General features: G+C 51.8%; 1 protein-coding gene across 4 annotated transcripts in view; it reads left to right on the top strand.

Annotated features, from left to right (window-relative positions):
• The first annotated feature begins 5750 nt into the window (after positions 1–5750).
• The window catches only part of CRTAC1 (cartilage acidic protein 1), a 161842-nt gene continuing 155038 nt past the window's right edge, over positions 5751–12554 (top strand). For 2 of the 4 annotated variants that reach the window (XM_032281221.1, XM_032281222.1), the window contains exon 1: positions 5751–6124. In XM_032281221.1, the coding sequence (XP_032137112.1) occupies positions 6101–6124 (24 nt within the window). In that variant the 5' untranslated portion in view covers positions 5751–6100. The remainder of the gene's footprint in view (positions 6125–12554) is intronic. The other 2 variants (XM_032281224.1, XM_032281223.1) reach the window with 1 other exon arrangement.

The following is a 12554-nucleotide window of genomic DNA, read 5'->3' as shown; positions in this document are numbered from 1 at the left end:
CATCTTCTTCTGTGTCAATGTCTGACCCTGCGGATGACAAGTTCTCCATGCTGTTTGGACACTGAAAACAGGCTATAGCTACAGACACTCTTCCCGCCCCAATTTCTTCTTCTCCCAACATCCCCCCTTCCCTTTCTCTCTTCTCCGGATTCTTTTCCTCCTTTTATTTACTCCTTCCTGGTCCCCTTCCACTTCTGTTCACTTTTTACCCATTTCTCTATCTTCCTTTAGGATGGAACTGACCAGAGCACCCCTGGCTCAGGAGCTCCCTGGTATTTGCTGCTAGTAAATGTGTGCTACCACCGCCCAACTGCTGACAGGGTTTTTTCTTTCTTTTCTTGTTTAAGCCATGACCATGATCTCACGTCTGTCAGAAACCTGGCTGGGTTGGCATCTGGATATGCCAGACCAGGAAGGGCTGGAACCTGAAACAAGACCTGCCCACCAAGGCAAGGCCAGGATCTGGGGAGGTCCTGGCAGCTGGAGGCAGAAGTGAGGCCAGGTTGGGGGCATGTCAAAGGCAGCTGGCATGAGGCAGTTGGCAGAGGTTCAAGAAGGCAGTTGATGCCTGGAATGTGGGGCAGCAGGTGGTAAGGACTCAGCCACAGGGAAGAAAGGAAAGCATCCAGACCCCAGAATCCTAGGCTCTGAGGTCCTGGGTCATGGGGTAGGGCCCCAGGAAGTGAAAATGGGATGCAGATCCAGTGACTGAAGCTGGGAATACTAGCAGGAGCTCTGTCAGAAGAAAAAGACAATCGTGGGGTACTAGGACCTGAGAAGAAAGGCCAAGCAGGACTAGGGGCAGCGAAAATTATGAAGATCCAAGATGAAGCTTCCCTGCTATTGACTTGGACTCCAGGGAGCCCCTTTACTGTGAAGACTTCTGGCTGAGCATCTCAGGCAGGGATAGAGAGCTGTGTGGCCAGGGGCCTACAATGACTTTTCTTTTCCCATCTCCCTGCCTACGTCATATCCTTAACCAGCCCCTCAGATTGCAGAGCCGCCCCCATGACAGTGTGGGAAACCCTACAGCCCATTGGGCACACAGGCGAGTTCCTGGAACCCAAGCCATCTTGGCATAGGTTAACATGATGAGCAGACACCTGCTTGCATCATTACCCCCAGGCTTCCCCTTGCCCCACAGCCTCTGAGCTTTCTCACCAGACCTCCCCAGGATTCCATCGTGTCCTCCTTCCTCCAGCATCCCTTTCCTGGGGCTGCTTTCTGCCCAGAAGTTTGCCTGCAGCATGCGCTCGCAGCTCAAGGTGTTCTGAACTAACTCTCCGGCCATCTGGAAGACTCCTTTCTGCTTCTGTGATGGCCCTGGCCCTGACTGAACCATCACCCAGGATTTGTGGCTTCTCTAAGAGAGTTTCTGCCTAGCTTTACCCCTAAACTATATCCCCTCCAAAGTCCATCCTGTACATCTGCCACTTATAAGACGCTGTTAACACAAGTGCATCTGAAACTCACTGGCCATGTATAAATGTGTACTCCTTGGAAAAAAGGGACGACCCCGCAACATGACTTGGTTTGCAAAGGGGTTATTTCCTCACATTCCCCTTAGCGTCTCATTTCTTTCACAGTTTGTGGTTTCTCGTTTTCAACTATTGCTGTTTTTCCGCCCCTTTACAGAAAGATTCATTTCTTTTGGGACAACCAAGCCTAGTATACCATTCTGCAGTCCCTTATCTACCATTCCAAATGCCCAAATCTCTGAAAGTCAAAAGGATTTTTGTTTTGCAAATTTGATGCCAAAACTCTTCTGGTAGGCAAAATCTGACCTAAACTGAGGTGAAGTTACTTTATCCTCACACCTGCTTCGTGTAAACTTCATATATTTTGCTGTGGAAATATTCATGTGTCTGATTTCAATACACTGCTCAAAACTTCACAGAGGATGTTTCAAAATGCATAGTGCCTTTCTGAATTCTAAAACGCCTCTGGCTTCAAGGGCTTCAGATAGGGGTGTGAGGAACTGTACCTGCCTCTCTGTTCTCCTGTGATAGACCTCTTGGGACAGAAGCATCTCTAAGATCTGGAGTCTTGACTTCTCACCTGGAGAGCAAGAAGATAGCCAAGTGGATCAATGAGAGTCACAAGGAAACCAGGAATGACAAATCTTCTAATGTAGAGAGAAAATTAACAAAGTCATTTGTAAATGAAAGGACATGGGGGACTGGGGATTGTCTTCAGTGTTTTCTACAGTTTTCGTCCTGTCCTTGACTTGCTGTGTGACTGTTAGCAACTTGTGTAAGTCCAACCTCTCTGAGCCTGGACTGTACAGGAAAACTAACTCCTGAGAACTCCTGCTCCAGCGGGCTTTGATAATGAACACATGCAATACGTCTTGAGTTTTTAGAAAATGAAGTCCTGTACAGCTTTGACGGTATTTTTTAAGTAAATAGGTTTAATTGGAAGAAATCAGAAAATATCTACTGTGTGTTCACTCTGTGCCCAGTTTTATGCTGGGTTCTGTGAGGTAGTTAACTGTAAGGTTCAAACTCTGGACTTCACAGGGCTCACATTCTGTTAGGGAAGTCAAGTGTAACTGAGTGAAATAATTAGAGAAAAAAGCGAATGTGCATCACAGATGATAAGGGGAGCTGAGAGCTGCTAGCCAGGGCAGTATTGGAAGGTGGTGCAGAAGGGGAGACTTAGTTTGGGTATGAACAGATGAGAAACCACTTTAAGCACGAGAAACCACTTTAAGCATGTTTCCCAGGTAAGAATGGAGAAGTTTGTGGGGAAACACACTGAAGAAAAAAGTCTTCTCTGGGGTCAAAGGATGGGAGCCTGAACAAGATGCATAGCGTAAGGGGTGTGCTGAAAACGTGTGTATTAGTCGGCTCAGGCTGCCATAGCAAATAGCACAGACAAGGAGCTTAGCCACAGAAATTAATGTTCTCACAGTTCTGGAGCCTGGAAGTCCCAGACCAAGGTGCTGGCAGGTCTGATTTCTTCGGAGGCCCACTCCTGGCTAGCAGATGGCCTCCTCCTGTTCTCATGTGGCCTTTCTCCTGAGGACGCGCAGAGAGAAATGGGATTCTCTGGTGTCTCTTTCTCTTTTACGGGGACACTAGTCCTATTGAATTAGGGTCCCACCCTTATCATTCCATTTTACCTTAAATGCACCTGTAAAGGCCTTGTCTCCAAATGTGACTGCCTAAAGGCAGTCAGAGCTTCACTATATGAATTTGGTCAGAGAGGCACAATTCAGTGTATAACCATGTGCATGTGCCTTACAAAAGCAGGGTGTGTCTGGGCAATGTGAAAGGACCAGAGGTCTACCTACGGGATAGGCAGGGGCAGGGCTGGAGCTCTGAGCAGACACTAATATGAACTGAGTGAATGGACATTGAGGACATCAGAGAAATGAGAAATTTTCCAACCAGGACTGCCTGGCCCACTGGGCTCAACCCTCACAAGTTCAAGTGCTGAAGCCAGATTGCATTCCCTGGAGCACTCCCTAGCTAGAACATCTCCATCATTCCCTGTATTTCTCTGTCCTTCCCTAACACCTCTGGTCTGTTGTACCTTTACCTGGCTAGCTGCAGGAAAATGTGAGATTATTATAGAGTTATTTTGCACAGAGCACCTATTCACATCTGGTTGGCTAATGCTGATAATTACCGTTCTGGTTACTAAATCTGTCGGGTCTGGGTGAGGTGAGGCACTGCAGCTGGGGCTGCTGTGCACAGCTTCGCCGGCACAGAGAGAGAGGTGAGAACAAAAACCAAGAAAGGTGTGCTCAGATGCTTGGGCTTGAGTGAAACCGGTTAATTACCAGTCACTTGCTGTCTCCCTGAGTTGGAGTTTCTGGCTAAGGAATGCTCATAGATCAGACAGAATATGACAACCTGCAACTTATTTCCACATTAAGAGGGTGGTGGGGACCAAGATGCAGAGAAAGTGTGGAGACAGTCTCTCAGGTGCCAGAGCCATCAGATGACTCAGATGCCCTCAGAACAGGGTGGTGGCATGCTCCAGCAGAGTACAGAGCTGACTGGACTCCTTATGCCGAGAGCTGGGGATCAGATATGGCCTTGGGGCAGAGTCTATTTGCCGCTAGATGAAGGTTCTTAATCAGGACCCTAGATTAAGTTTTAATGATCCACAAACCCTTCTACAGTTGCATGTCAACATGTGTGTATGTGGGTGAGCATTTTTATAAGAAACAGATCCATAACATTTGAGATTCTTGAAAGGTTCTAAAGCGTCTGTGATCCCCAAAAGGAGGGTGGTTATAAACTACTGTCCTAGACCCCTGAAGAAACAGGTGGGCGCTGGACAGAGCCCCAAGAGACTCAATGTTCCTGATGATCTTGAAAGTATACTCAAGGTGTGTGTGTGTGTGCGTGCGTGCGTGTGTGTGTAAATGTGTTTGTGTATTTTTCTGGAAAAACGATTCAGTAATTTTTGCCAGATTCTCAAAGGGGCCCACAACCCTTAAAGGCTTGATGGGGGCTCAAAGAGCTAGAAAGTTTGTCTATGCCTCCCTATTTCTTTTCGGAGGAAGATCACAGAGACTTGAAAACAGGGCCCAGAGTAGGTCCTGGTAGTTCTGCTCAAAATCTAGGGATAACAGGGGCCAGAGGCTGGCTGGCTGGCCCTCTATAAAAGAACACATTCAAATCATTTTAAGAGTCAAGCGCCCAGAAGGCAGATAGTGGGTGACTGTCACAAAAGCGTCAACAGATGGGAAAACAGTCTTAGCTCCTTCCCTCTCCGATGGTGAATTCCCAGGTCTTTCTCTTCTGTAGCCCTGTACCCAGCTTTCAGAAACCCAAAGACCTCACTCATGGAAGCTCAGAATTCATTCAATAAACACTGAGTGCCTACTATGTGCCAGGCTCTATTCTAGGCGCGAAATAAAGGACTTGTCTTCTGAGTGTGACCCACCAAGGCCAGTTTCCTGTCTGGACAGGGATATTTTGGGCATTGCTGATCAAGTGTGTTTTTCTGGCGCTTAACACCCTCATTCCCCTGGTCTAGAGAGGCAGAAGCCATTCCCCAGCCGCAGAGGGTAGGGGCGAGGAGAGGGGACAGTACCTGTGCTCAAAGCGGTGAGGGAGGCTAGTAGGACGCGGCAGGAGCAGCAGGGCAAGCCTGACCCAGGCACTGCTGGGGTTGGGGGCAGGCGGGACGGGATGGGGGCATCGCCGGTGGGAACTAGAGGTGGGGTGGAAGCAGCGCTGCCTGCAGCCGCCAGGGCCTCTCCGCGCCAGATCTTGGAGCTGCGCTCGCCCGCTCCCCGCCTGCGGGGGCCGTCGCAGAGCCCTGCTCTCCATACTGAGCAGTCCCCGGGAGTGCTCGGACACGTCCCCAGGCTGCATAAAGATCGGCTCGGTGCTAGCTCCGCAGTCGAAATCTCGCCATCAACGCGGCTCGCGCGGCCGCCCCGGCCCTGCTTGGCGACGCCAGATCGCTATCTGGGGGGGGAAACGGGAAGGCAGCGCCGCCGCTCGCTCCACCACCTTCGGTCCTGCGCGCAGGGGTGGCCGCGGGGTCCTGGGCCTCCCCTCCCCCTTCTCGTTCCTTCCCGGCGCTGCCTCCCGAGAGACTCCAGCTTCCCTCCGGCCCGGGGCCCCCAGCGCCCAGCCAGGCGCCCTCTCCCCCCCTCGCCAGGCCCCGTTGCCTTCTGAAGGTTACGCGACGCAGCGGCGGAGCGCGGGGGGCGCCCGCCCTCGCCGCCGCCTGCGCCGCCGCCCACCCCAGTGCCCGCCGCGCCGCGCCGGGCCAGCCTGGCTGCCGGCTGCTGCCACCGCAATCCCGGCTCCTAAATCAGCGCGGGGAGGCGCTCCCTCCCCACGCCCGGCTCCCCGGGCTCCCCGGGCTGCGATTGGCTGCGCAGGCGCCCCCCACCCCGGGCCCCCGGCTCCAGCTGCCGCACCATTGGCTGCGGGCCTCCGCCAGCCTTTACATAAGCCCGGGCGCGCTCGAGTGGAGTTGTATAAAGCCAGCGCGCGGCGTCGGGGCGGGAGGCTTGAGGCCAGCCCGGGACCCGGGCTGGAAGCTAGCAGGCGGCGGCGCCGGCGGCAGAGTCGGCGGCGAGCGCCCGCTTCCCACGCCCCCAGGCGGCGGGGCGGAGAGAGGGAGGATGGCTCCGAGCGCTGACCTCGGCGTGAGTACCCTCACTGGTGCCCCCCACCCTCAGGCGGAGAAAGTTTCTCCAGCCCCGCGCGCCCCCCACCGGATCCGCCCGCGAGGGTAGCTGGGACGCCGCCCGAGAACCCGGGAAGACCGGGATCGCGAAGGCGGTGGCTTCGCTCCTAACTTGCTGGAAGGCGCTGGACTCGATTGGCGCGCTGAGCCTCCCCCGCGGGCTGGGGGCGAGGCGGGAGCCGGGTTGGATGTGGCGTAGAGGTGGGAGCTGAGGTGTGGGGGCGACAGCCCGCAGCTGGCAGAGAAGGTGTTGGGGGCGCGCTGGAGGTCAGCTGTCGGGGGAGGGGGCCTCCGGGGCCGGGAGGGGGCGGAGCGGGTGAGGAGGGTGTGCTGGGGTATTGGGAGAGTCTCCTAGCCAGCCAGGCTGAGATCCGGGCCGGGGAAGCCACTGGCCTCGGCCCAATGCCCACGCTTCCAGGCTGGGAAGAGCCCTGGGGGCTGGCTCTTCCTCCCCTGGGAAGCCGAGCTCCTGGGAACAGCGCTGGGTGGCAGAGCCAGCCCCGCGCGCGGCGTAGCTGCTGGCCGCCTTATGTTGGACGAGGTGTGGTCTTCCCTTCAGGCTGCCTCAGGCAAGCCAGCTTCAAGCATTCCAGGGGAACCGTGAGTCCTCCTCGACCCTGTGGGGGCACCTGGAGGCTTTGATGGGGCAGCCAGGCCGAGCTTGGGGGCATGCCCAGCAATGCAGCGCGCTTCTTTGCAGTACAGTAGTTGGGAGCCCTGGTTAGTCTCGCTTCTGCAGAAACGAACTCAAGAATCCAGAGTCATCCCAGCCTGGATGGAAGCCTCCCAGAGTGGCGGGGAAATTCTCCTGGGGTTGAGAGCTTCCCCAGCTCTCAACTCGGGGTGTGTGTGGGGGGGTCTTCCTCCGGGAATGACTAATGAATATTGCTGTTGTTGCTGCTGCTGGTGATGATGGTGGTGGTGGGTGCACCTAGTCAGGCTTCTGCACATTCCAGGATATGCTTCAGTTCTCCTGACAGGACACATTCTTGAGTCGCACTTGAGGTATCTTCTGGGATGGGTGCAGGACTTTCCATGTGAAGCCAGGTGGAAAAGAAGGGAAGAGAGCTCCAGGACAGAGAACAGTTGTATAGTACTGTCTTGAGTCAGGGGAGGACCCATGTGGGAAGAGATAAGCGATTGACGGAGATTTGGAACCCAGACAACTTAGGGCTGGAGATGTCCAAGACTGAGTTAGAGCTCTTGAGAGAGTCACACAGTACCTCACTGTCAGTCATGGGGAGAGGTGGAGGCTGGAAAAGTGGGAGCATGGTGGCTGTTCCATTATGGTCCCTGAGAAAAGGTTCCTCTCTCTGACTCAGTTAAGAACATCCTTCTGGCAGTAGGTCCTAAAGTCAATTTAAGAGGTAATGAAGGGAGTCGAGGTCTTGATGATGGCACAGAGGACCACAATTAGAACATTCTAGTTTCTGGTCGGTACTAATGGACTCTGGAGAAGGTTGAAACTCTGTGTGGGGAGTCAGGGGTAACCTGCTTTGTGGCTGCTCTTTTGGGGGTGAATCCTTCACCTTATCCCACCCCTGAAAGTGGGTGATGTTCAGACTCCTGGGATAGCTGCTTCGGCCTGGAGATATTTTATGGGGGCTGTGAATCCATATCCATCGTGGTCTGCCTGCAGTCAACATTTTTCTGCTGCATTTCCCAAGACCTTCTCTCCACTGGGGATTTGTGCAGCGAAATACCTGCTTATTGCTCTTTCTTCCCTTCTCCATCTGGGCTGCACCTGGTGTTCTGAACTCTGATGTTTATTCCTTGGCACCTTAATGTTTGGTTAAGACGTCCTACGGCTGCACAGGGGTGCCCCTGTGAATGTGTGGACCAATGGCCTGCATGATTCTAGGGAGTGAAACAAAGACTCTTATAGAAAGAACGCCACCAACCAGGAAGGCAGTCCTATTAAACAGCTTGTGACAGCCTCCCATGCGCAAGCACTCCCTTGCTTCCCATGCTGAGAGGCCCTGGAAGCATAAAGGTGGAGCAGATTCCTTGGTGTCCAGTAGGGGGCGCCAAAGGTACCTAGCTCAGGACCACTGACTTTCTCGCTTCTTGCCCTTCACTGGCTGTAGCAACTTAATGCTTTTAAGGCAGCTCAGGCTACAGCCTTCAACCACCATCACCTAATTGGAGTCCTTCTACCACAGGCTTCCTGGACTTCAGGTGGTCCTGTGGCTTCAGGTGCAATGGGGCAGGTGCAAGAACAACATTCCAAGGAGACAGAGGTGGTACACAGCCCCACCTGCCCTCCGCCATCGTTTCTTTGTGCTTGGTGCAGGTGTTTTCTTTGAACTCTTCAAGGGCTCATGGAGTTTCAGAACATTAGAGCCAGAAACAAGGCACTTTGGAGAGCATCTCATCCAACCCCATCCCATCCCAACACTCGCAGACACATTTCATTCACAGATGAGAAAACGGAAGCTGGATAAAAAAGCCAAGGTCACATGGCTGTTTGGTGGAAGACATGGAGCTGGGTCCTAGGACTCCTGGTGCTCCATTCAGAGCTGTTTCCTCTCCAGTGGCCTGCTTCCTCTTCACTATAAAGATGGACATACATTCTCTATACAGGAGGTACTCATAGTTACTGGCTGACCAGGCTTTGGTAAATGAATACATCTCATACAGTTGTGGAGATTCCCTTTGAATCTGTTTTTCAGAGTGAGGAGTTGAGGAGAAAATACAGTTCTAGTCATGGACATGCACAGGTCATAGAAATTCCTAATGATTTTTCTGTCCCTCTACAATCTGGTTTCATTATTCCAAGTGGTGTTTTAAGCAAAAGTCATGCAAGTCCAGGTTTCTGTCTGTGTACCTAGGAGTCAGAAGTGCTGCGTCCCTCACTGCGGTCTTGGAACCCAGGTCTGGAGCGCCAAGGAATGCGGGCGTGGGGTCTCTCTGTCTTGCAGTCACACCGCTGCTGGTGAGACCTCCCAGACTCAGATTCTAGATGGACTGGAGAATTTCCCAAGAGTATTTGTCTATTTCCCCCACCCTTGTTGCTCCTAGCTCAAGGTCAGAGTGCTAGGACATTCTATTTTTGCAAAATCCTTATGTTTGGGCTTCTTGGGTGACCTGAAAGAGATCACCATTTCCATTGCCCTTTCTACTGTTCCGAGAGCCTGGCTGTCGACACCTGAGCTGGGCTCTGGGAAGGAGGTTTGCTGAGTGGCCTGTGGGCTGCCCCCTTTGTTCTCATCTCGCCACCTGGCTTCTTTGCACACTGGACGGACTTCCTCCTGGTTCTCCTCAGAGCCTCAGCAGACTTGGCGGCCTACCCTCCTGAGAAACCCACTGCTGCCAAGCCAGAATCCTGAGAGGCGGAATCCACTTCCCTCCTGAAGGCTCACGAAAGGGTTGCTTGTTGCCAGGGAAGATGCTCGAGTCCCCTCCTCTCCCTCATCCTCACAGAAGATGAAGTTGGGGCTTTATCTCCAGGGAGAAGAGGGAGGTGGCAGGATCACATGGACCACCTGAGAGCAAAAGCCCCTCTCTTTAAACTGGAGTCTTAAGAGACTGTGCTTGAGATCTCACCAGCTCCTAGCTTCAGCTGGCGAAATGAGCCGCATTCTCAAGGCTTGGTCTAGTTCTGGATAAGACCAGAGGAATATACTTACGTAAAACATAGCTATAGCACAAGTTCTCTGGTCTTTGCTTTGAATGGGGGAGTGGGTATAGAGCTTGAGAAGTGGCATTAGACTTTGAGAAACAGGAAGTTGTCCACTGGGGCTCTTATGAGCCCCACCGGATGGCTGAGCCTTCCCCTTCTCATTGTAATGGTAAGGATATAGGCTTAGAATCTGGTCTCCGCTTGCTGAGACCTTAAACAAACCATTTAACTTCTGCAAGCCTCAGTTTCCTTCTCTGCTAAACGGTGAGGCTGACAACTGTGTGATGAGCATAGGGGAGGGAGATAGTCTTTAGTGTTCCTCTTCCCTTGGTAAGAGGTAAAGAGGTATTCAGTTGGAAGGGGATATTATTGCCGAATCACTGGGAACCCCCAGAGTCTTCTTTTTCCCAGCGAGTGAGCCTGAGTGTCCAGGTTTGCACAGCAGCCTCTGTTCACAGCAACATCTGGGCTGATGGGCAAGGCCTTCTTGGCAGGGCTCTCTCCTTGCCTCTTTCCCTGCCCCACCTCTGGGTTTTCACTTTGGGGTCCTGCCATGCCTGGGGAAAATAAATTTTACAGGTCCCAGGATAATTCTGAATGTGATGGAGGACCCTGCGCTATTGATTCCTAAGGAAGGATCTTTCTGCTGGGAGAAGCCTTCCTCGGAGCCCAGTGATTTAAGAGTGCTGACAAATTCGTGCTCGCTGAGCCTCCTGCAGGCTGCAGATACAGGCTTCCAGGCCAGCCTGGGCTCTGCTAGGGATTTCTGGAGAGCCTGGCTGGTTGCTTAGGGGACATAAACCTGTGAACTCTCCTTAGGAGAAAGTATGAAATCAATTGGTTCATTATCACACCAAACACACCCCAGACCACTTAGGGCATTTAAGAAACGAGAAGTAGCAAAGGACTGAGAGGTTGTCTTTGAAAAGTGTACAGAAAGGTGTGAAAGCATTGGGGAAAGGGAGAGGAAGACCTTTATTCCACTGAACCACTCATGATTTTGACCTTATTGAAGTCCTTGAATGGCTACTAGAGGGGTTATTTGGTTCCCCCTCCCAGATATTTGGCAGTGTGTGTAGACATTTTTTCTTGTTACAACTGGGGAACGGAGTTCTATGAGTCTCCGCTAGGCAGAGACCAGGGATGCTGCTGACCATCCTACAGTGCACAGAACACGCCGCACAGCAAGGAATTATCTGGCCCCAAATGTCAGTAATGCCAAGATTGGGAAATCCAGGACTGGAGCATTGTGGCACAGAATCACAGCACATCAGAGGTGGGAGGGATTTTAGACGTACTTTCATGCAGTTCTCCCACTTCACGGCTAAAGACACTGAGATCCAGAGAGGAGAGGGAACCAGCCGGGATCGCGTTGCAGGCACGTGATCTGCTCCCTCCTGAGACCGTCTTACTCAGATTCCTCCAGAGTTGTGAAAATTAAATGTGAGCTGTGAAAACAAAAATAAATAGAAAATATTTATAGAGACTATATTAATATTTCTATTATTAAGAATTGGGAGTTTGGAAAGTTCTATTTCTGGCTATGCCACTGACTCATTGTGTAATATTGGACAAATCTTTCTCCCACCCCCATGTCTCTCTGTGAGTATGTGTGTGTGTGTGGCGGGGAGGTGGTCTTAGCAAAAAAATAAATAAATAAGTGTATTATAATCATTCTCTTTAGAGAAAAATCCAAAGATTTGCCCTTCAAAAACCCTAGGCACTTAAAAAAAATAAAAATTTTCCTTGAAAGAAATCACGTTGACTTCGTAAGAAGCAAAGCATTTACTTCTTGGAAAAATTCCAGTACCCTGGCCCTGTAAGTTGGTTCCAACCCAGGAAATCTGATCAACATCCTGAGGAGAAACTGATAGCTCCACAAATGACAAGAGGCTGGATATGTTCCTCACTCCCTGTGAGAAAGGGAGATGGCGACTTCCCCTCCATCCTTTCCTGCTCAACCCTCCTGGCCCAGGAAGTGCTACAAGGAACTTCAGTGAGGGATGGGAAGGTGTGTCATTAATTAGTGAAACCTTGTTTACTTAACAGACATATTCTTTAAGAGCTCTTCCAAGGGACATTTTGACATATTGCTTTAATTAGCTACGGAAGAATTGAGAGTGCAGAGCGTATTAAATGACCCGCTCTGTTGTTTCCAGTTACTCTTATCTTTGTTTGCACCCGACAAGTACAGTGGCAAGGTCATGGGAATCACTGCTGAGCTTTGGGAGCGTCCCAGTGACCTGAGGAGGAACGGCAGGACTTCTTTCTTCCCTTACATCAGCCTTCACCTACCTAGAGAGCAGCCACATCAGTGGAGATTCCTGCTTTGGCATTCCAGCCCTCTTTTGATGTAGATGTGTCTTAAAGGAAGCATTGTGTTGTGCAAATCTTAACACAGCTCTTAGGAAGGGGAGCAGGCCTGAGAGCTGGAAGTTCCCCCTCCCAAAAGGGCAGAGGAGCTCTTTCCTGTAGGATTGGTGGGAACAGCCTTGGTTGGTGTTTTTCACATGAAGTCTCACCCTGGTCTTGTCCTCCTTGTGCTCAGGATCAGAGGTAGGAAGTCACTTGAGGTTCCCCTGAGAGGACTGAGGTGACATCCCTCCCTTCCCACATGAGAGTATCACTATGTAGATTCCTGCCATGAATCTTCTACATGTCCTGAAGCAGGTCCCTTAGCCTCTGGAGGTCAGTCCCTGTAATCAGAAGAGCTGGGTGGCAGGCTCTTTCCGTCACTGGCAGTCTCTTCCTCTAAGGGGTGGCATAT

The sequence above is a fragment of the Sapajus apella genome, unplaced genomic scaffold (genome assembly GCF_009761245.1).
Source record: "Sapajus apella isolate SASKATOON/1434 unplaced genomic scaffold, GSC_monkey_1.0 scaffold13, whole genome shotgun sequence".
NCBI classification, from domain to species: Eukaryota; Metazoa; Chordata; class Mammalia; order Primates; family Cebidae; genus Sapajus; species Sapajus apella.
Note: the sequence above shows the minus strand (reverse complement) of the source record. Positions and strands in the feature narration are given on the sequence as shown.